Here is a 23,844-nt window from a genome sequence, read left to right as displayed (position 1 = left end):
GCCCCCTTCTGGCGCGATGAATAGATCTATGATAGAGGCAGGGTATTGAACGGTGACCAAAGGCAAAATTGGGGCTGATAAGAGGAAACATTGCGTTTAATGGTTTCCAGATGATGAGAACAATGTACAGTAAGGGCACAAAGTGTGAGATTCATAGAAAAGTTTTCCTAAGAATATTTCCAATCCTTTTCTCACACAAGAGAAAATGGGTTAGGGGGCGTTGGGTATAACTTTAAGGAACAAAGGGGGCGGTGGATCGAAAAAGTTTGAGAATCACTGTTCTAAATAATAGAAGTTTTATCTTGATTGCATATACTGTATATGATATATGATATAAATTTTTCTATTGTATCATTTTAATTTATGCTAATAAAGAAAGTGTAGTATATATAAAGGTTTGACTGTTCTAGGCATCTTTCATAATATCAATAATAATTAAATTGTTTGCTGAAAGAAGTTAATCTACGCTAATTCAAGAGAAATATTGAATTGTTTTAAAATATAAATAAATTAACTGATCTCTTACAATTATCATTCACATCCTTATTAAAATACTATTTTTTCTGGCGATAAAAGTCTTCACTACATTGAAAAATTTGACGTATTTAGATTCATTAAAGATTATTATTTAATTTAGTGAACTGTGCGACGATTGGCGACCAAGGTCTTTGTTGTTTAGAATCGTAACTGAAGTCGTTTGACTCTTTGAATGCGTAGTAAGATCGTCAACTTCTATGAGATTGTAACATGGATGAAGATAAAAGTAATCTGCAATGTGGATTCGGAAAATGGAGACCTAAATGGCTTCAACATTTTGCTAAACCTAGTGCTTTTTTGATTTCGTTTTCTCTTTTGGGTATTGTACAAGGTGCATATTATGCTTATTTAATTGGTGTGATATCAACTATCGAGAAAAGATATTCGTTCAACAGTAAAGCTACCGGATTGATACTCACAATGGATAATGTCACTCCTATTTTAACCAGTATTATCATTGGTTACTACGGTAGGAATATCAACAGACCAAAATGGATCGGCCTGGGAATGCTGATTGTGGTTATAAGTTGTTTTTTATCTTGTTTACCTTATTTTATTTATGGACCAGCTTTTGATCTGTTCTCCAACACAACCAGTCTTGAAAAAGAAAATGAATTATGCGAAACAAGATCAAAAGAAAAATACTGTGACGATGATAAATCGATTACTATCCCAGCTCTTACCTGTTTTGCTTTAGCTAGCCTATTGAAAGGATTTGGAAGCACAGCATATTATACGATTGGTATACCCTACATGGATGATAATATCAAGAAAAAACAATCTGCTTTGTATCTTGGTAAAGTTTTAAAATATAATTAAATTTTCAATCAAATATAATATTTTCTAGTATACTTAATCATTAGTATTGAATAATTAAATTTTATGTTAATTTTATAATACTCATAATGCAGTTGTATTAATCGTTTAGTGATTATTATTATTAATATAAATGACCAGGTTGTCGAGGCTGCTGAGGCCTCTGAAATCTGGGATAGAATCCATGCTATTTGAACACGTAGAGATATTTCATGGGCAGTCTGTCTCGGATAATTCGTACCACGTCCCCCATTATGGGCCTGTCGAACCCATAATGGGCTTGCAAAAAGAGACCCCCCTTAGTGACCACGACAGCCCCATTGTGGGCCCTGTCGAACCCATAATGGGCTTGCAAAAAGAGACCCCCCTTAGTGACCACGACAGCCCCATTGTGGGCCCTGTCGAACCCATAATGGGTGGAATAACGACTTTCCTAGTGTCCACTAAGCGGAAGAAGTAAAAAAAAATAATAATCTAAATTATTTTTCTAGGTATATGTTATGCGTTGAGACTTCTAGGTCCAACATTTGGATTTGTATTATCTGCGGTATGTCTACGATACTACGAATATCCTGCGTGTATGTATACATTTCTGTTATTTCGAGAAATTATTAGCTACTATCTCATTACATTTAAATTAACAGATACTCCAAGTTTCCCAAAAGAAGATCCGAGATGGATTGGAGCATGGTGGCTAGGATTTCTTATCTTGGGAATTGCCATGATAATAACAACTATACCCATGTTCTTCTTTCCAGCTGCTTTGACTAAAGCACAAACCAAAAGAATTGAAGAAGGAAAAGAAAATTCAGAAAATCAAACAAATGTATTAAACATTAAAGGTAAGTATAACTAAATTAAAATAAAATTAGATATAATAATTTTGAATTGAATTATATGTTTTCACAGATATTTTAATTTCATCGTTACGTATACTTCGTAATCCGGTTATATTTTGGTATATGATGAGTGATATCATTATTGGAAATGGATGGCTTGGACATTATATATTCCTTCCTAAATATTTTGAATCACAATTTGGACAGTCGGCTGCAGATGCAAATTTATTAACTGGCATGTTTATCATTGACATAATAATATAAATGCCAATTTATTTTTCCTGATAATTAAATTGATTTTTCAGGTCCAGTTGCATTGATCAGCATTCAAGTTGGTTTGATTTCTGGTGGCATAATTATTCGAAAATTTAAACCAAAACCGCATTATATAGCATTTTCTGTAATGATTAATGATATAATTTCTGCACTTCTCATATTTTCTTTTATGATGATGGGTTGTCCTCAGATATTAATGTTGGGAACAGAAAATCGAAACGGAGAGTAAGTCAACATTAATTAAAAATTGTAAATTTTTTAACATAATTATTATTTTCAAATGTACTTTTTTAATATTTTAATAGATTAATTCTTGAAAACAGTTGCAATTCAAACTGTGATTGTACACTGGCAACATTTCAACCCGTATGTGGTACAGATAGTCAATCATCATATTTCTCTCCCTGTTTTGCCGGTTGTTCGGAATCTAATGACACCGTAAGAATATTTTCAAATGATACGTACTTTATTATTTTAATAGCATTAAAATTATAAATTGTTTTTTATTCCTAGCTTTATAGTAATTGTCAGTGTGTACACGACGAGAAGCAAAATTTCATTATATCGACTGCAACTTCAGAATATTGTAAACAGAATTGTCAAAAGATTATATCATATATTGTAACGTTCGCTTTTCTCTGTGTCATTTCATCAGTTAATTCAGTTGGCTTCTCTTTATTACTTTTCCGGTATATTTTTATTTAAATATTCCTATAATAGTTTTTGTTGTTTAGAATCGTAACTGAAGTCGTTTGACTCTTTGAATGCGTAGTAAGATCGTCAACTTCTATGAGATTGTAACATGGATGAAGATAAAAGTAATCTGCAATGTGGATTCGGAAAATGGAGACCTAAATGGCTTCAACATTTTGCTAAACCCAGTGCTTTTTTGATTTCGTTTTCTCTTTTGGGTATTGTACAAGGTGCATATTATGCTTATTTAATTGGTGTGATATCAACTATCGAGAAAAGATATTCGTTCAACAGTAAAGCTACCGGATTGATACTCACAATGGATAATGTCACTCCTATTTTAACCAGTATTATCATTGGTTACTACGGTAGGAATATCAACAGACCAAAATGGATCGGCCTGGGAATGCTGATTGTGGTTATAAGTTGTTTTTTATCTTGTTTACCTTATTTTATTTATGGACCAGCTTTTGATCTGTTCTCCAACACAACCAGTCTTGAAAAAGAAAATGAATTATGCGAAACAAGATCAAAAGAAAAATACTGTGACGATGATAAATCGATTACTATCCCAGCTCTTACCTGTTTTGCTTTAGCTAGCCTATTGAAAGGATTTGGAAGCACAGCATATTATACGATTGGTATACCCTACATGGATGATAATATCAAGAAAAAACAATCTGCTTTGTATCTTGGTAAAGTTTTAAAATATAATTAAATTTTCAATCAAATATAATATTTTCTAGTATACTTAATCATTAGTATTGAATAATTAAATTTTATGTTAATTTTATAATACTCATAATGCAGTTGTATTAATCGTTTAGTGATTATTATTATTAATATAAATGACCAGGTTGTCGAGGCTGCTGAGGCCTCTGAAATCTGGGATAGAATCCATGCTATTTGAACACGTAGAGATATTTCATGGGCAGTCTGTCTCGGATAATTCGTACCACGTCCCCCATTATGGGCCTGTCGAACCCATAATGGGTGGAATAACGACTTTCCTAGTGTCCACTAAGCGGAAGAAGTAAAAAATAATAATAATCTAAATTATTTTTCTAGGTATATGTTATGCGTTGAGACTTCTAGGTCCAACATTTGGATTTGTATTATCTGCGGTATGTCTACGATACTACGAATATCCTGCGTGTATGTATACATTTCTGTTATTTCGAGAAATTATTAGCTACTATCTCATTACATTTAAATTAACAGATACTCCAAGTTTCCCAAAAGAAGATCCGAGATGGATTGGAGCATGGTGGCTAGGATTTCTTATCTTGGGAATTGCCATGATAATAACAACTATACCCATGTTCTTCTTTCCAGCTGCTTTGACTAAAGCACAAACCAAAAGAATTGAAGAAGGAAAAGAAAATTCAGAAAATCAAACAAATGTATTAAACATTAAAGGTAAGTATAACTAAATTAAAATAAAATTAGATATAATAATTTTGAATTGAATTATATGTTTTCACAGATATTTTAATTTCATCGTTACGTATACTTCGTAATCCGGTTATATTTTGGTATATGATGAGTGATATCATTATTGGAAATGGATGGCTTGGACATTATATATTCCTTCCTAAATATTTTGAATCACAATTTGGACAGTCGGCTGCAGATGCAAATTTATTAACTGGCATGTTTATCATTGACATAATAATATAAATGCCAATTTATTTTTCCTGATAATTAAATTGATTTTTCAGGTCCAGTTGCATTGATCAGCATTCAAGTTGGTTTGATTTCTGGTGGCATAATTATTCGAAAATTTAAACCAAAACCGCATTATATAGCATTTTCTGTAATGATTAATGATATAATTTCTGCACTTCTCATATTTTCTTTTATGATGATGGGTTGTCCTCAGATATTAATGTTGGGAACAGAAAATCGAAACGGAGAGTAAGTCAACATTAATTAAAAATTGTAAATTTTTTAACATAATTATTATTTTCAAATGTACTTTTTTAATATTTTAATAGATTAATTCTTGAAAACAGTTGCAATTCAAACTGTGATTGTACACTGGCAACATTTCAACCCGTATGTGGTACAGATAGTCAATCATCATATTTCTCTCCCTGTTTTGCCGGTTGTTCGGAATCTAATGACACCGTAAGAATATTTTCAAATGATACGTACTTTATTATTTTAATAGCATTAAAATTATAAATTGTTTTTTATTCCTAGCTTTATAGTAATTGTCAGTGTGTACACGACGAGAAGCAAAATTTCATTATATCGACTGCAACTTCAGAATATTGTAAACAGAATTGTCAAAAGATTATATCATATATTGTAACGTTCGCTTTTCTCTGTGTCATTTCATCAGTTAATTCAGTTGGCTTCTCTTTATTACTTTTCCGGTATATTTTTATTTAAATATTACTATAATATTTAAAAAATACATACATAATTCATGATTTTTGCCACCTTAGTGCTATAGATCCTAAAGATAAAAGTTTGGCTCTTGGACTCGGTGAAGCTATATTGAGTATCTTTGGTAAGCGATATAAATTATTAGTTGATTTATTTTAAAATATGCAAAGATTAAATATATTTAATTATATAATATATACATATAAAAATAATAATTATCGATTGATCCATTTCAATTCTTTTTTTTACATTTTTACATAAGAACTTTAAAAATATTTATAGCTTTGCTTTTAATTAAATTTATTACACTTATTTTACTACAATATTATCATATTAATTATAGTTTTTTTTATATATTTTGATAGTATTTATACCTAATCCAATAATATACGGTGCTATCACTGATTCTGCATGCATGGTCTGGGAAGAAAAATGCGGAAAAACAGGAAACTGTTGGATATACGATTCTAATAAATTCAGATATTATTTACATGGTTCAACGGGTGGACTACTATTAATAGGAACAATCTGCGATTTTTTTATTGCTTATCATAGTAGAAAAATCAAAAACTTTTACGATGATGAAGAAGATGAAGCGGGAGAGAAATCCAGGAAGTCCAGTACTGCCAGAGAAACTTATTCCAATGTTTCTTTAAAAAAGAAGTTTTAACATTGTTAATTATCATTTATCAAAAAAACATTTTCGTAATTTACATCAGAAGATTAAAAATATTCAGATATAATGTTAATATGTTTCTATTACTGATATATTGATGTATATTTTTGTAATTGCATATTGTGTTTATTAGAAATTTTTCAATGGAATCGACATGCTACTGTCTAATGCATGTAATACTAATAAAATTTACATTAGTTATTATTATTATTATTATTCCGATCTTTATTACAATAAGAAACTTCAAAAATATTCAAATAAAATTATTTTTGAAACACTTCTAAATGATTATTTCCTGAAATTTTAAAAATTAGCATTCTATAATCATTGTAAATACATAAACAAATACTGCCTTACGTATAAAATGCACCATCACAGACAATTTTTTAAACACTTTTTAATGAAATAAACATACGAACATTAATATTTTAAATTTGTAATTATGAATTTGATTCTTCCATTCATCTTAACCGATAGAATATAACATTTTTAAATTAATATCCTAACGAAAATATAATAAATATTAAATATACAAAAAAAAGGTTTAAAAGTTTGAATTGAGAAAAGACGTATAAAGTTTAGGGGGTAATTAGTTTAAAATATAAAATTACAATAAAAAAAACATAATACAAAAAATGAAATTATAAAAAATAAGTGAAGATGGTTTGAATTTGTAAAACATTAAAATAAAACTTAAAATAAATATCAAAATTAAGTCGCATTTTAGATTTTAAAAAAATAATTTATATTGAAAACATTGCTTAATTAAATGCAATTTTATAATATTTAATTTTTAATTTGCATGATTTAATATTATTTTAAACTTAAAGTATTTAACAGTATTATATTTCAATAAAATTCAAATTATTTAAATTCTTATAAAAATATGCTTGTTATTTCTATTATAAATGCAATTTATTTACATATATACAGTACTATATTTATAATAAAAGTAACAATTTCAATAATATAATACATATATGAACAAACTTAAATTTTTATTGACTATTCTATTTTAAATAGAATATTTTAAATTTAAAATAAAATGTTCTCTTTATGAAAATATAGTGATTTATTTTCCTTCACAATTATGAGGATGTTACGTATTATCATATACATTAACATCATTTACTGCATTTTCTTCCTGTTCACCTTCTTCATGGCCTTTTTTTTAAAAACTCTTCCGGCTGTTATATATAATTGAGGAAAAGTATGTCGAGCGGTCAAAAAATGACCTTTCCCAAGATTTTTATATTTTTGGACTCAGGGGACCTTGAAACATCGAGAAATGCAAATAATTTTTTTTTTGTTTCTATATACATGAATGTTAGTATAGGGGCAAAATTTTGTTTACCTACTTTTAAGCTTACTAACTCCTCTGCCTTTTGTAAAAAATTTCTTAAATTTTGAAAAAAGGTTTGTGTATTAAGGGAATTGATGCTATTAAATTTTATTGTCTAAAGGTCAGGTTTTATGTCATATCTCGAGTGGGGATAGATTAATGATGATTTTACTCGTTATTAGTATTTACAGTTTTTATGAAACTCATCTCCACCTTTAAAATTAAGTTTTCTTTTGCCATTTTATAACAATTAATAATATAAGAACAATTAAAAATATATTATAACAGTTGGCTCCGCACCCAATTTTTAACACTTGCCGGGAAAGTTACGCAACTCATTGCTGGAATTATTTTGAGTTGCCAAGCATAGCCAAATAAAAATCGAAAATTACGCCAAAAATGTAAAAACGAAGTAGTGGCATGAAGTTGATGACAGAATGATACAATCAACAATTTTCTGTTTTACTGCAAATTCGAAAGCAATACTATCTGCTTATAAATATATTCTTCATCTATTTTCAAAATTACGTATGTCCATTTTTTCATCAACATACAGGTTAATTAAAAATATTAATTTTTATTAATTGAAGCGTAGTGTTAGCGAAGCTTCTTCTATGAGGCTTACAGAATTGTGCTGTTTCTCAAAATCTGTTCGATTAATTTTGATTAAATTTTGCCATTTTCCATTATATGAGAAGAGAAATCCACAAATGCAATGTGAGTCCATTTAAATATAAAAAAAATCCAGCAAAGTATTACTTAAATTTCTCGGCAACATTTAAAATNATATTTCTAACACATTGACTTTTATTTTAGCTCAGCGTTTCTCAAAGTAAGCAATAACGCCCCCTTCTGGCGCGATGAATAGATCTATGATAGAGTCAGGGTATTGAACGGTGACCAAAGGCAAAATTGGGGCTGATAAGAGGAAACATTGCGTTTAATGGTTTCCAGATGATGAGAACAATGTACAGTGAGGACACAAAGTGTGAGATTCATAGAAAAGTTTTCCTAAGAATATTTCCAATCCTTTTCTCACACAAGAGAAAATGGGTTAGGGGGCGTTGGGTATAACTTTAAGGAACAAAGGGGGCGGTGGATCGAAAAAGTTTGAGAATCACTGTTCTAAATAATAGAAGTTTTATCTTGATTGCATATACTGTATATGATATATGATATAAATTTTTCTATTGTATCATTTTAATTTATGCTAATAAAGAAAGTGTAGTATATATAAAGGTTTGACTGTTCTAGGCATCTTTCATAATATCAATAATAATTAAATTGTTTGCTGAAAGAAGTTAATCTACGCTAATTCAAGAGAAATATTGAATTGTTTTAAAATATAAATAAATTAACTGATCTCTTACAATTATCATTCACATCCTTATTAAAATACTATTTTTTCTGGCGATAAAAGTCTTCACTACATTGAAAAATTTGACGTATTTAGATTCATTAAAGATTATTATTTAATTTAGTGAACTGTGCGACGATTGGCGACCAAGGTCTTTGTTGTTTAGAATCGTAACTGAAGTCGTTTGACTCTTTGAATGCGTAGTAAGATCGTCAACTTCTATGAGATTGTAACATGGATGAAGATAAAAGTAATCTGCAATGTGGATTCGGAAAATGGAGACCTAAATGGCTTCAACATTTTGCTAAACCCAGTGCTTTTTTGATTTCGTTTTCTCTTTTGGGTATTGTACAAGGTGCATATTATGCTTATTTAATTGGTGTGATATCAACTATCGAGAAAAGATATTCGTTCAACAGTAAAGCTACCGGATTGATACTCACAATGGATAATGTCACTCCTATTTTAACCAGTATTATCATTGGTTACTACGGTAGGAATATCAACAGACCAAAATGGATCGGCCTGGGAATGCTGATTGTGGTTATAAGTTGTTTTTTATCTTGTTTACCTTATTTTATTTATGGACCAGCTTTTGATCTGTTCTCCAACACAACCAGTCTTGAAAAAGAAAATGAATTATGCGAAACAAGATCAAAAGAAAAATACTGTGACGATGATAAATCGATTACTATCCCAGCTCTTACCTGTTTTGCTTTAGCTAGCCTATTGAAAGGATTTGGAAGCACAGCATATTATACGATTGGTATACCCTACATGGATGATAATATCAAGAAAAAACAATCTGCTTTGTATCTTGGTAAAGTTTTAAAATATAATTAAATTTTCAATCAAATATAATATTTTCTAGTATACTTAATCATTAGTATTGAATAATTAAATTTTATGTTAATTTTATAATACTCATAATGCAGTTGTATTAATCGTTTAGTGATTATTATTATTAATATAAATGACCAGGTTGTCGAGGCTGCTGAGGCCTCTGAAATCTGGGATAGAATCCATGCTATTTGAACACGTAGAGATATTTCATGGGCAGTCTGTCTCGGATAATTCGTACCACGTCCCCCATTATGGGCCTGTCGAACCCATAATGGGTGGAATAACGACTTTCCTAGTGTCCACTAAGCGGAAGAAGTAAAAAATAATAATAATCTAAATTATTTTTCTAGGTATATGTTATGCGTTGAGACTTCTAGGTCCAACATTTGGATTTGTATTATCTGCGGTATGTCTACGATACTACGAATATCCTGCGTGTATGTATACATTTCTGTTATTTCGAGAAATTATTAGCTACTATCTCATTACATTTAAATTAACAGATACTCCAAGTTTCCCAAAAGAAGATCCGAGATGGATTGGAGCATGGTGGCTAGGATTTCTTATCTTGGGAATTGCCATGATAATAACAACTATACCCATGTTCTTCTTTCCAGCTGCTTTGACTAAAGCACAAACCAAAAGAATTGAAGAAGGAAAAGAAAATTCAGAAAATCAAACAAATGTATTAAACATTAAAGGTAAGTATAACTAAATTAAAATAAAATTAGATATAATAATTTTGAATTGAATTATATGTTTTCACAGATATTTTAATTTCATCGTTACGTATACTTCGTAATCCGGTTATATTTTGGTATATGATGAGTGATATCATTATTGGAAATGGATGGCTTGGACATTATATATTCCTTCCTAAATATTTTGAATCACAATTTGGACAGTCGGCTGCAGATGCAAATTTATTAACTGGCATGTTTATCATTGACATAATAATATAAATGCCAATTTATTTTTCCTGATAATTAAATTGATTTTTCAGGTCCAGTTGCATTGATCAGCATTCAAGTTGGTTTGATTTCTGGTGGCATAATTATTCGAAAATTTAAACCAAAACCGCATTATATAGCATTTTCTGTAATGATTAATGATATAATTTCTGCACTTCTCATATTTTCTTTTATGATGATGGGTTGTCCTCAGATATTAATGTTGGGAACAGAAAATCGAAACGGAGAGTAAGTCAACATTAATTAAAAATTGTAAATTTTTTAACATAATTATTATTTTCAAATGTACTTTTTTAATATTTTAATAGATTAATTCTTGAAAACAGTTGCAATTCAAACTGTGATTGTACACTGGCAACATTTCAACCCGTATGTGGTACAGATAGTCAATCATCATATTTCTCTCCCTGTTTTGCCGGTTGTTCGGAATCTAATGACACCGTAAGAATATTTTCAAATGATACGTACTTTATTATTTTAATAGCATTAAAATTATAAATTGTTTTTTATTCCTAGCTTTATAGTAATTGTCAGTGTGTACACGACGAGAAGCAAAATTTCATTATATCGACTGCAACTTCAGAATATTGTAAACAGAATTGTCAAAAGATTATATCATATATTGTAACGTTCGCTTTTCTCTGTGTCATTTCATCAGTTAATTCAGTTGGCTTCTCTTTATTACTTTTCCGGTATATTTTTATTTAAATATTACTATAATATTTAAAAAATACATACATAATTCATGATTTTTGCCACCTTAGTGCTATAGATCCTAAAGATAAAAGTTTGGCTCTTGGACTCGGTGAAGCTATATTGAGTATCTTTGGTAAGCGATATAAATTATTAGTTGATTTATTTTAAAATATGCAAAGATTAAATATATTTAATTATATAATATATACATATAAAAATAATAATTATCGATTGATCCATTTCAATTCTTTTTTTTACATTTTTACATAAGAACTTTAAAAATATTTATAGCTTTGCTTTTAATTAAATTTATTACACTTATTTTACTACAATATTATCATATTAATTATAGTTTTTTTTATATATTTTGATAGTATTTATACCTAATCCAATAATATACGGTGCTATCACTGATTCTGCATGCATGGTCTGGGAAGAAAAATGCGGAAAAACAGGAAACTGTTGGATATACGATTCTAATAAATTCAGATATTATTTACATGGTTCAACGGGTGGACTACTATTAATAGGAACAATCTGCGATTTTTTTATTGCTTATCATAGTAGAAAAATCAAAAACTTTTACGATGATGAAGAAGATGAAGCGGGAGAGAAATCCAGGAAGTCCAGTACTGCCAGAGAAACTTATTCCAATGTTTCTTTAAAAAAGAAGTTTTAACATTGTTAATTATCATTTATCAAAAAAACATTTTCGTAATTTACATCAGAAGATTAAAAATATTCAGATATAATGTTAATATGTTTCTATTACTGATATATTGATGTATATTTTTGTAATTGCATATTGTGTTTATTAGAAATTTTTCAATGGAATCGACATGCTACTGTCTAATGCATGTAATACTAATAAAATTTACATTAGTTATTATTATTATTATTATTCCGATCTTTATTACAATAAGAAACTTCAAAAATATTCAAATAAAATTATTTTTGAAACACTTCTAAATGATTATTTCCTGAAATTTTAAAAATTAGCATTCTATAATCATTGTAAATACATAAACAAATACTGCCTTACGTATAAAATGCACCATCACAGACAATTTTTTAAACACTTTTTAATGAAATAAACATACGAACATTAATATTTTAAATTTGTAATTATGAATTTGATTCTTCCATTCATCTTAACCGATAGAATATAACATTTTTAAATTAATATCCTAACGAAAATATAATAAATATTAAATATACAAAAAAAAAAGGTTTAAAAGTTTGAATTGAGAAAAGACGTATAAAGTTTAGGGGGTAATTAGTTTAAAATATAAAATTACAATAAAAAAAACATAATACAAAAAATGAAATTAAAATAAGTGAAGATGGTTTGAATTTGTAAAACATTAAAATAAAACTTAAAATAAATATCAAAATTAAGTCGCATTTTAGATTTTAAAAAAATAATTTATATTGAAAACATTGCTTAATTAAATGCAATTTTATAATATTTAATTTTTAATTTGCATGATTTAATATTATTTTAAACTTAAAGTATTTAACAGTATTATATTTCAATAAAATTCAAATTATTTAAATTCTTATAAAAATATGCTTGTTATTTCTATTATAAATGCAATTTATTTACATATATACAGTACTATATTTATAATAAAAGTAACAATTTCAATAATATAATACATATATGAACAAACTTAAATTTTTATTGACTATTCTATTTTAAATAGAATATTTTAAATTTAAAATAAAATGTTCTCTTTATGAAAATATAGTGATTTATTTTCCTTCACAATTATGAGGATGTTACGTATTATCATATACATTAACATCATTTACTGCATTTTCTTCCTGTTCACCTTCTTCATGGCCTTTTTTTTAAAAACTCTTCCGGCTGTTATATATAATTGAGGAAAAGTATGTCGAGCGGTCAAAAAATGACCTTTCCCAAGATTTTTATATTTTTGGACTCAGGGGACCTTGAAACATCGAGAAATGCAAATAATTTTTTTTTTGTTTCTATATACATGAATGTTAGTATAGGGGCAAAATTTTGTTTACCTACTTTTAAGCTTACTAACTCCTCTGCCTTTTGTAAAAAATTTCTTAAATTTTGAAAAAAGGTTTGTGTATTAAGGGAATTGATGCTATTAAATTTTATTGTCTAAAGGTCAGGTTTTATGTCATATCTCGAGTGGGGATAGATTAATGATGATTTTACTCGTTATTAGTATTTACAGTTTTTATGAAACTCATCTCCACCTTTAAAATTAAGTTTTCTTTTGCCATTTTATAACAAATTAATAATATAAGAACAATTAAAAATATATTATAACAGTTGGCTCCGCACCCAATTTTTAACACTTGCCGGGAAAGTTACGCAACTCATTGCTGGAATTATTTTGAGTTGCCAAGCATAGCCAAATAAAAATCGAAAATTACGCCAAAAATGTAAAAACGAAGTAGTGGCATGAAGTTGATGACAGAATGATACAATCAACAATTTTCTGTTTTACTGCAAATTCGAAAGCAATACTATCTGCTTATAAATATATTCTTCATCTATTTTCAAAATTACGTATGTCCATTTTTTCATCAACATACAGGTTAATTAAAAATATTAATTTTTATTAATTGAAGCGTAGTGTTAGCGAAGCTTCTTCTATGAGGCTTACAGAATTGTGCTGTTTCTCAAAATCTGTTCGATTAATTTTGATTAAATTTTGCCATTTTCCATTATATGAGAAGAGAAATCCACAAATGCAATGTGAGTCCATTTAAATATAAAAAAATCCAGCAAAATATTACTTAAATTTCTCGGCAACATTTAAAATTCTGGTGAAAGAATCGTGTCTTCCGTGGCCTACAGCTACGAAGATAGCCTTTTTTGTGAAGACAAGCGCAGAGTTCACCTGTTCACGTCCGTCAGGTACTGTGCAAGAATCACCTCTTCTGTGCCTAATAGGTGCAGGATCGCTTCTTTCCTTCCGGCTCGCTTCAATTCTATCGCGATACGGCAAAGTCGCGCGAAATCCTAGTATATTAAAAACTGACTGTTGATAATTATACTAACAACATAAAATATACAGTATCAATATTTATTTTTAAGGTAATACTTTAATAGAAATTTCTGATGTGGAAAGCAGACAAAAGTTTTCAAAACTGTACCTTCCTCGCCGTAAACTAGGAAATAATTAAAATCGACTGTAAGTTTTTGACATAATTATTTTTAATTATGATTTCTATCAGTTAAAAAATACTAGAATACCAGAATTTTCGTAACGATTAAGTATAATTAGACTTCTGATAAATAGTGATGTTAATCAGCAACTTAATAGAAAATCTAAGAATCATTGTCCAAAGAGATAATGTGACTGATTGGAAGTCACTTAGAATAGATTTTTCCATTGATAATTATTTGTCATGAAATTGGTTTTCAAGCTGATTCGAGGTGAAGTGCAGTAACTATGTTGGTTAACTCCATTTGAGTCAAGCCGAACCACGGTAAGTAAAATCGAGACCTGTACATAGCTAAAATTGTGTTGATGACTAAGAAAAGCAAATTATAATTAATTTGGATAAATTTATTTTAGAAACATTATCCATAAGTTGAATAAACAGACAAGTATAGTTGTATTAAATCAAATATGGTCTATCATCGTAATCAATTTCGATTTAGAATTTTCATTAATATAGTCAATTGGATAAATTGCTTTTTTTTTACTCTTATAAGACATTAACAAAACTAATACAGTGAGCTTTATTTACGCAGTCTTACTTTATGAGCTTTGAATAATCAGGCTTTATAAGAAAAATAATAAATAAAGCTTATTACATATAATTAAATATATAAATTAACATAAAATAACTTACATGTTTTCGTAAGATAAAGAAAAATCTACAGGATTAATATTAAGTAGAAACTAGAAGAGTTAAATCAAATAGCAGTAAATGATATTTATGCAGTAGATTATCCATTATTTTGATTAGTGTATTATACGGCTAATATTCAGTACATGTAATTTTTATTTAATATTACTTTACCTTTTCTGATTGTAAAATACTTCTTTTAGTTTTATCTTTATAAAAGATTGCTACAATTTTATTACATTGTATATGTCGTTGTGTACATTGCAAATAATTAGTCTCAATCTGAGCAAATCGCTAGTGATCCAGAAGAGCACTCCAAATTATTTTATATGTATATATATTTGAATGTAAAAGTATTTTAATCTCAGTGATTAATTTAAAATATTCTTAGATAACCTTGATTATAAAAGTATTTTAATAATATTGTCATATTCGTGATTACCTAAGAACATTCCAAATCTAAAAATATGTAGAATTTAGATGTCTTCATTAAAATCAATGTATTAATATTAAAATGAGCCCACAAACTCTCTTGAAAGCCTTAGTTATATTTTAAAAATGAATAAAATCTTCCATGTTAGTTCAGTCTTTCAGTTTAATTAAGAAGGTAGACTTTAAAAAAATATAGAGTAATATGGTTTCTTTTTCTTTTCACTAGGATACATTATTAATCTTAAGAATGAATATTTAAAAAATTGAACAATAACAACATAAAATAATATAAACAAAATTTTGATTATTTTATACACAATATGGAACTTTAGAAAATGAAGAAAACAGATTATGATGTTTTTTCAAGTAAATACGTAAAGATCAGAACATGCTGTAATAAGATTTTCTTTCATAATTAAGTAGCGCATGCTTAAAAGGAACAGAATAATTCAGGAAAACAGCAATTTTTATATTAAATTTATAAATTCAATTTATCACCAAGGATTATGACATGTAATTACATAGAATTTAAATTGATATGATATGAAATAAATAATTTTTGCGATGTTTATAATACATTTCTAAAACCATTGCAGAAAGTATAATTATAAAAAGTATATCTTCCACTTAATAAAATATTTTATTTAGGTCTTAATATTTAATTTTTATTGCTAATTTCATTTTATTTAATTAAAATGAAGCTGTTTAATTTTTACTTTTTTACGTCACGTTATACCGCTTTGTCATTTAAGTTAAATTAAAATAATGATGATTAATAAAGTACATTGTCGATAAAAGATGAACTAAAATTATTATAAATAAAGAGATTAAACAAGTAAATAATTAACTTAACCGTAGCAGTAAACGTACGCGCACTTGTCATAAACGATAAGAAAAGCAGAATGGTTTGCAATTTGTAAGGAAATTTTTCACTAAACAAAATACTCCACTTGAGCTGTGCTCTATAAAAAAGTTAGTACAGATAACAAAACTGTAGAAGACAGAAAAAAACAGAAACTATAACGGGTATCTCGATGTATGCCTGGAAATATCATTTCGCTCAAAATGTGAAAGCAATAAATTTACTCACATCTTGAACTTTCGGCTGTTGCTCGGCTGCAAATGCAAAATTTTTGCTGTTTTATGCTATGTACAGTCGTCCATATACATACGAGAGGCAGTATAAAATCTGTACTATTTCTTAGCTGTTTAGAACTAAAACTAATAGCAAGAAAGTTCTTAGGACTGCTAGTACTTGAGTCGATTTTTCAGAAGAAATATAATAAATTGACTATGCCGCAGATTCCTCGGAAATTATGTTTGAACAGCTCTACTATTAAATCGCCCCTTAGAAACTACGATGAAACGATTCCACAGTACCTAGACGTAGCAACGGTAGAGCGCTAACGACTAATGTCAGAGAATATCAAATTTTGCGTTATCTTGTCACGAAGTACTGCTCAGGTACTGTAGGTTCGTATCGACAGTAGAATTGTGAAGCGGACAGATAAAACGTACTGTATCTCGACGAACTGCTAGCAACAGGCTGTATGACATGTGTTTGTGCGAGAGTAAACTGAAATCCGTTTTAACGTCAGTTCAGCGACGTTCAGTCAGTAGTTTTCATGGACCACCTGCCTGGACAGCAGATAGTGATTTGGTCTGACAAGTCGCCGTCCCAATTCTGTGAAAAAATATGGAAGAATCAAGAATCATAAGACGGCCCAATGAAAGATTCGCCTCAAACTATGAAGCAAAAAGTCAAGTTTTAAGAAGCCACACAAGTGTTATCAGCTGGGGTATTTTGATCATTTTGGCGTTGGTTTCGTATTTTGATTTTGTATCAGCATTTCCTGCCTTCTGTGTCCCTCCTACATTCTGAGATGAGAACTTCCAACAAGATTTTGCCAAGCCATATACTACACGTACCACCATTGCTTGGCTTCGCCAAAATCGGATCCAAGTTCTGGATTGGGTCCCAAATTCGCCCTATTTGAACCAATCGAAGAACTGTGGCGTGTCCTCAAAAAAGAGGTGGAAAAACATAAGCCGTCCCAAAAATTCACTTGAAGACGGTATTTCAAGAAGCATAGGCCAATATTCAACATGACGTCGTACCTACGTCACAGCGATACCTAGACAAGTTGCCAATATGTATACAGTAGACCCCCTATAAAACGGGTTCATATAGTTCGGATTCCTATATGACGGCGAAAAAATTGCGACAGTATTCGTAAAAACACGCTAAAAAAAACTTGTATAATTCTGTAAAACGTCATCGCCGACTCGTGTCGCGACAGGATTGGTCGAATCTAGACCAATAGCGGATATTGCACAAACCGTTGAGTTTAAACGAGCAGCGGACCTACTAAAAACCATTTATTATTTAACGTCCATAAAAATTTTATATTAATGATGTATTCAAAGTTCATCGAATTTTTCCCCCCCAAAAAAAAAAACTTATCAGGAAGCACGTGAACGCCATTCGATGACAAGCTCCACGACGAAAACAAACTTAAGCAATGACGTTGTCGAACGGTGCACACTCGGTAAGTAATCCTACAATTTTTTGTTTATAGCATAGTTTATATGGATTATTCCCAAAAAATTATACGTATTTTGGAAATGTTGAGTCGAATTAGTCTAGAATCGATTAATTTTATGGAAGAAAACCTTTCAAACATCCGTAGTCCGTAAACTGCATACGAGCCAGGCAGTATTTAAGGACTCGTGGAAAATGGATTCATAAAAACCGGAACGTATCTACCGTGTTATGGGGGAGTCGACTGTACCGTAAAACGAGGGTTTATGAAGTACAGGTATCCTTAATTAACGCGATTAATTAATCCTTCGATGTAACTGTGTATATCCAAATCAAATACAGTATCTACGTTAAGTAAAGACAGCTAGTAAAGCCGCGTTAATTAAAACTTCTGCGCATATATAAAAAGATTACCGCAATTAATTTCGCCTGTTAATCAAATCTCGCGTTAAGCAAGGGATACCGATAGTGACTGTATACGAGTGCAAAGTGCGAGTATATTTATTTTCTCCGCATTTTTAGCAAAATGGTATTTCTAGGCATACATACAAATGCCTGTTATTGTGTATGTATTGATTTTTATTGTAAAACATAGCTCAAATAGCGTAATTTGTTTCATAAAAAATTTACATACAAATTACAAGTGATTCTGCTTTTCCCATCGTTTATATCAAGTATGCACTGCTTCCACGCATTTACTGCCATATATAAGGTACGCTACATCACACGATACGCCGGACATTTTTATCAGACTATATACAAGGCTAATTACTGTAATAATCAGATGCAAAGCTGATTATAACCGATCTTAATACAAGGTCTGTTCAAAAAGTATCGGACCTTATTTTTTTCCGCGTAAACCANGAGATATGATATGACGTACGGTAATACAATTAGCACTTACACTGAAAATTCGTAGTTATTTAAAAATTATATACTGTATTTACTGTAAATAAATAATAATACAGTAGAAACCCGCAAGAAAATAGGCTACTTTTCTTATACTGTAATTCATAAAAGAAAGCTGATTTCTTTCTGTTACCTTTTATCAAAAACTTTACTGTAAGAAATGATTCTTATTAAAATGTAATTTTTATTCTTCAAATTATTCTATAAAATATGATATAAAAATTATTCATTCGCTATATGATTAAGTTCACTAACGAGTAAGATATAAACAAACCTTTAAAATAATATATCATATAAATATTTTATTCGTAATTTTTAATCTGAAATGATTGTGAACGTCCGTACTACATGAGGTAGCATCGGTCGACATTACCTCAGATAATCAGGTACTAATGTGTTAAATTTAATTATTTTTTAGAATGTTAAATAATAAAAGGTTTCAGAAGAAAATGGTCATTTCTAATAACATTCGTAGTATTCTTTCGGATGATTATGATTTTTTTCTAAGAAAAACACAATATCATCCAAAAAGAATTCAGTAAATATTGTTCATTACTGTTTGAAGAACACGAGATATAGTCCCAGTCTATTTTTTACATCCAAAAAATATTCTTTAACTTAGATCGTGTAAGAACAGAATTTATTAAATAATAATAATACGAGAATTATATTTCAGAAAATTAATTCAAATAACTCTTAAGAGAAAAAAACAAATTTTATTTCATTTTCGGCGATCGAAACATCTTATTGCAATTTGCAAGTCACAATAAAGACATTTTATTTCCGTCCACAAGTATTAGTTTCGGAGGACCAAATTTTTGCATTGTCCGTAGGGAAAACAGAGAGAAATAGAATAACCACATTACATTTACAGGAACAATGCCCTTTTTTTCAGTTTGTTCTAATAAGTCCCTATTTACAGCTTTTTATTAAAAACCTAAATGATAACAGGAACATAAAAAATGACCGTAATTAGGCGGTGTCCATTATTTGGAAATTATTTCGTAAAAGTCAAAATAAAAGTCATCAAGACATAACTCAACTGTTTCATTAAATGAAGTGCGATCAGAAAAATAGATCGTTTTCGGATTATACAGGTTCAAAAACACATTTTGTATATTAGTAGTCTGCATATTATGAAGTAGTAGTCCGGAATATACAATATTTTAATTCACTTTTATATACATACACAGTAAATGTAGGCCTATAGAAGATTATCGTATAGTGTATAATAGTACTTGTTTAAAAAATTGTATCACTCATTGTTAAACTAGGACAATCTATAAGCATTTGAACTAAAAAGTGATAAGGTTGAAAAATTCGACAGCAAGTAAATAATAAGTGAGTTATTTAGCTCTTGATCTAAATTTATGAATGACTACAGCCCAAATAATAATTCTGATCTGCGTTATACAAGTCCATAAAAATTAAGTATTAATTTACCTTTTTAAATCCTTATGAAAGTTAACTTTTTACACTTCTCACTGCTGATTAAATTATCTTCAAAAACAGCTTGTGAAAAATGTGAAAATTTTCAAATTTTTATTATAAATTATTAAGCATTTTAAAATAACAATTTACAAACTTTCAAGAGATGTGATACTGGAAGTTGGTTTTCTATTTTCTTAATTAATTTTCTTTGTTTCACGTGGAAATAAAAGTAATAAAATCACATGTAAAGTAATGAATGTCATCAACCAAGCGTCTATCCATCAGGATCTTCACTGTCAAAATGAGGATTCACTAACAAAATTAAATAATTTTTAATCTTTGAAAATTCTTCCTTATTTACTTCCTTATCTAATAATCCTATAACTTGAAAGCTCCAAGACCTATAAATCGCTGTGAGAACAATTTAATTATTCTTATTATTTTAAAATATGAATATTAATTAAATGTTTAAAGTTTGTTTAACTTTAAATTGTTACAATTACAAGTATATAAAAATATATATAAGTTAATAGAAACACTTTTTTTAAATATAAATATTTTAAACTTGCTACTTAAATTTTATCATTATAATTTTTTCTCATTTAAAACCTTAATTTTAATTTTTTAAAATATATATTAAATAATTTAAATAAAACCATTCGTTATTTTTTAAATTTAGAAAGTATTTTTGTTCCTAGATGGCGACACACGAAATTTAAGTCTAAGCAGTGGTAAAATTATACTACAATGAATTTAATTTATAATTTAAAATGCTAATGATAATTAATATTCCTAAATATTACTAAATACCCATTATTTAATATATATATATATTATTTCTGATGTTATTGTTAGAGTATTATAATTGATTTCATATCTCTGTTCTGATAAATTTATATAAAATTATTTTAAAAAATAAATTTTATTTTTAATAATTATTCCTATTGAAAGACATTTTAAAAAGTTGTTTATTAATTAATATTTTTATATTTTCAATACTTAACTACTTAAAAGTAAAATTATTGTATAATATTGGAGTAATGCCATAAATTATATTTATACGAATAGAAAGTTTCGTTATTTTCAATTATTTTAAAGAAAAGATATCGTCCTGTTTCCTAAAAAAAATAAGAAATTTTAATTTGATTTTTTTTATTATCGATAATAAAATACGAAGAATCTATTTAAAATAATTGAATTTTTATTTTTGATTATTCAATAAAACTTGAGCGAATTTCAATTTATCATTATTTTTTTACAAAATTTCATGACTGTTTTTATCACACGACAAAATCAGATGTGTAAAATTTTATCTTAAATTTGATTAGCGCGATATCAGTTTGTAACAAGAACAGAGAGGCCATAGATAACAAATAGATGCGATTCTAATCTTAATAGATTATAGTGTGTCACTCAAGTAAGTTACAAGGTAGATAAAAGGGGGAGGGGTTACTAGACTTGAAGTCTATTCTTTTTTCGATTTGAAGGATAATCACAAAATTGAAATTTTTATTCATTTTTATACGGACACAAAACACGAGAATATTAGATCTTTGAATACATATTACTGTTAATATGAATGTATATTCAAGGAATGAACTGCGAAAGCACAAACTTTCTAAATTTAGGTGTTTTTGAACATTATTAAGCCGAATATCACAATTATTTGCAGTGATTTTTCGAAAAAGCTCCATTTAGATAATAATTGATCGGTTTCGTCTGAGAGTAGACGAATGAGGTCTTTCTACTTATTTTGCGAAATACTTTTACCCTTTTTATTGTTAATTTTCTTTTAGCCCAAATCCAATCGAATCGTTAAAGCAAAATGAGAATTAATAAACAGATTAAACTGTTATTCCCAGCTATGGTTTATATACACATTATATTCAAATGAAATTCGTATCGCTATACTCAAAACTTTAATTAATTGTAATATAATTTCTGTATTTTCACAAATATTTTGTGTTATGGCAATAGAAAGAATTGCATAATTTGTATAAACCGATTTTTTAAATTATATATCGAACATTAAAAATCGTTGNTTAAAAAATAAATTTTATTTTTAATAATTATTCCTATTGAAAGACATTTTAAAAAGTTGTTTATTAATTAATATTTTTATATTTTCAATACTTAACTACTTAAAAGTAAAATTATTGTATAATATTGGAGTAATGCCATAAATTATATTTATACGAATAGAAAGTTTCGTTATTTTCAATTATTTTAAAGAAAAGATATCGTCCTGTTTCCTAAAAAAAATAAGAAATTTTAATTTGATTTTTTTTATTATCGATAATAAAATACGAAGAATCTATTTAAAATAATTGAATTTTTATTTTTGATTATTCAATAAAACTTGAGCGAATTTCAATTTATCATTATTTTTTTACAAAATTTCATGACTGTTTTTATCACACGACAAAATCAGATGTGTAAAATTTTATCTTAAATTTGATTAGCGCGATATCAGTTTGTAACAAGAACAGAGAGGCCATAGATAACAAATAGATGCGATTCTAATCTTAATAGATTATAGTGTGTCACTCAAGTAAGTTACAAGGTAGATAAAAGGGGGAGGGGTTACTAGACTTGAAGTCTATTCTTTTTTCGATTCGAAGGATAATCACAAAATTGAAATTTTTATTCATTTTTATACGGACACAAAACACGAGAATATTAGATCTTTGAATACATATTACTGTTAATATGAATGTATATTCAAGGAATGAACTGCGAAAGCACAAACTTTCTAAATTTAGGTGTTTTTGAACATTATTAAGCCGAATATCACAATTATTTGCAGTGATTTTTCGAAAAAGCTCCATTTAGATAATAATTGATCGGTTTCGTCTGAGAGTAGACGAATGAGGTCTTTCTACTTATTTTGCGAAATACTTTTACCCTTTTTATTGTTAATTTTCTTTTAGCCCAAATCCAATCGAATCGTTAAAGCAAAATGAGAATTAATAAACAGATTAAACCAGTGATGGCAAACTACGGCCCGCGGGCCAGATGCGGCCCCCTGAAATGTTCTATCCGGCCCGCGCGACATTATTCTTAATCTGACGAGTAAAAAAGAATACAGGCTGTGGTGGTTAATGCACCACTTAACTTGAGTGTTCGTTGATTATATAAAATAACCGAAGCTTTATATCTCACCATGAAAGTTTATTTACAATCATGTACAAAATTTTGTTTTACACTTATTGGGTAAAAGCTCGATCGGTTACAAGCATGCTTC

The 23,844-nt window shown here is 28.5% G+C and overlaps 3 protein-coding genes across 3 annotated transcripts; all 3 read left to right on the top strand.

Annotated features, from left to right (window-relative positions):
• The first annotated feature begins 747 nt into the window (after nt 1-747).
• Nucleotides 748-3,224, top strand: LOC111623085 (solute carrier organic anion transporter family member 5A1-like). Its single transcript, XM_023365568.1, has 7 exons — nt 748-1,333; nt 1,845-1,931; nt 2,263-2,427; nt 2,498-2,693; nt 2,774-2,906; nt 2,982-3,157; nt 3,203-3,224. The coding sequence occupies exons 1-7, from the start codon at nt 748-750 to the stop codon at nt 3,222-3,224; spliced, it is 1,365 nt and encodes a 454-aa protein (XP_023221336.1).
• On the top strand, nt 3,212-6,379 carry LOC111623055 (solute carrier organic anion transporter family member 5A1-like). The gene is made up of 9 exons (XM_023365538.1): nt 3,212-3,856; nt 4,230-4,316; nt 4,383-4,580; nt 4,648-4,812; nt 4,883-5,078; nt 5,159-5,291; nt 5,367-5,542; nt 5,615-5,679; nt 5,921-6,379. The coding sequence occupies exons 1-9, from the start codon at nt 3,271-3,273 to the stop codon at nt 6,223-6,225; spliced, it is 1,911 nt and encodes a 636-aa protein (XP_023221306.1). The 5' UTR covers nt 3,212-3,270; the 3' UTR covers nt 6,226-6,379.
• Nucleotides 6,380-9,105: 2,726 nt separating this feature from the next.
• LOC111623054 (solute carrier organic anion transporter family member 5A1-like) lies at nt 9,106-12,273 on the top strand. Its single transcript, XM_023365537.1, has 9 exons — nt 9,106-9,750; nt 10,124-10,210; nt 10,277-10,474; nt 10,542-10,706; nt 10,777-10,972; nt 11,053-11,185; nt 11,261-11,436; nt 11,509-11,573; nt 11,815-12,273. Exons 1-9 carry the CDS (start codon nt 9,165-9,167, stop codon nt 12,117-12,119), a joined length of 1,911 nt encoding a protein of 636 aa, XP_023221305.1. The 5' UTR covers nt 9,106-9,164; the 3' UTR covers nt 12,120-12,273.
• The last annotated feature ends 11,571 nt before the right edge of the window (nt 12,274-23,844 follow it).

This window comes from Centruroides sculpturatus, unplaced genomic scaffold, assembly GCF_000671375.1.
Source record: "Centruroides sculpturatus isolate CEXI.00-Female unplaced genomic scaffold, Cexi_2.0 scaffold237, whole genome shotgun sequence".
NCBI classification, from domain to species: Eukaryota; Metazoa; Arthropoda; class Arachnida; order Scorpiones; family Buthidae; genus Centruroides; species Centruroides sculpturatus.
The sequence above is the reverse complement of the archived record's forward strand: the minus strand, read 5'-3'. Positions and strand labels throughout refer to the sequence as shown.

Coding starts and splice junctions, on each gene's coding strand:
- LOC111623085 (XM_023365568.1), top strand. CDS start 748: ATGGATGAAGATAAAAGTAATCTGCAATGTGGATTCGGAAAATGGAGA. Junction 2,428..2,497: donor AGATGCAAATTTATTAACTG/GCATGTTTATCA, acceptor TTGATTTTTCAG/GTCCAGTTGCATTGATCAGC. Junction 2,694..2,773: donor ACAGAAAATCGAAACGGAGA/GTAAGTCAACAT, acceptor ATATTTTAATAG/ATTAATTCTTGAAAACAGTT.
- LOC111623055 (XM_023365538.1), top strand. CDS start 3,271: ATGGATGAAGATAAAAGTAATCTGCAATGTGGATTCGGAAAATGGAGA. Junction 3,857..4,229: donor ACAATCTGCTTTGTATCTTG/GTAAAGTTTTAA, acceptor TTATTTTTCTAG/GTATATGTTATGCGTTGAGA. Junction 4,317..4,382: donor ATACTACGAATATCCTGCGT/GTATGTATACAT, acceptor TTAAATTAACAG/ATACTCCAAGTTTCCCAAAA.
- LOC111623054 (XM_023365537.1), top strand. CDS start 9,165: ATGGATGAAGATAAAAGTAATCTGCAATGTGGATTCGGAAAATGGAGA. Junction 9,751..10,123: donor ACAATCTGCTTTGTATCTTG/GTAAAGTTTTAA, acceptor TTATTTTTCTAG/GTATATGTTATGCGTTGAGA. Junction 10,475..10,541: donor AAATGTATTAAACATTAAAG/GTAAGTATAACT, acceptor ATGTTTTCACAG/ATATTTTAATTTCATCGTTA.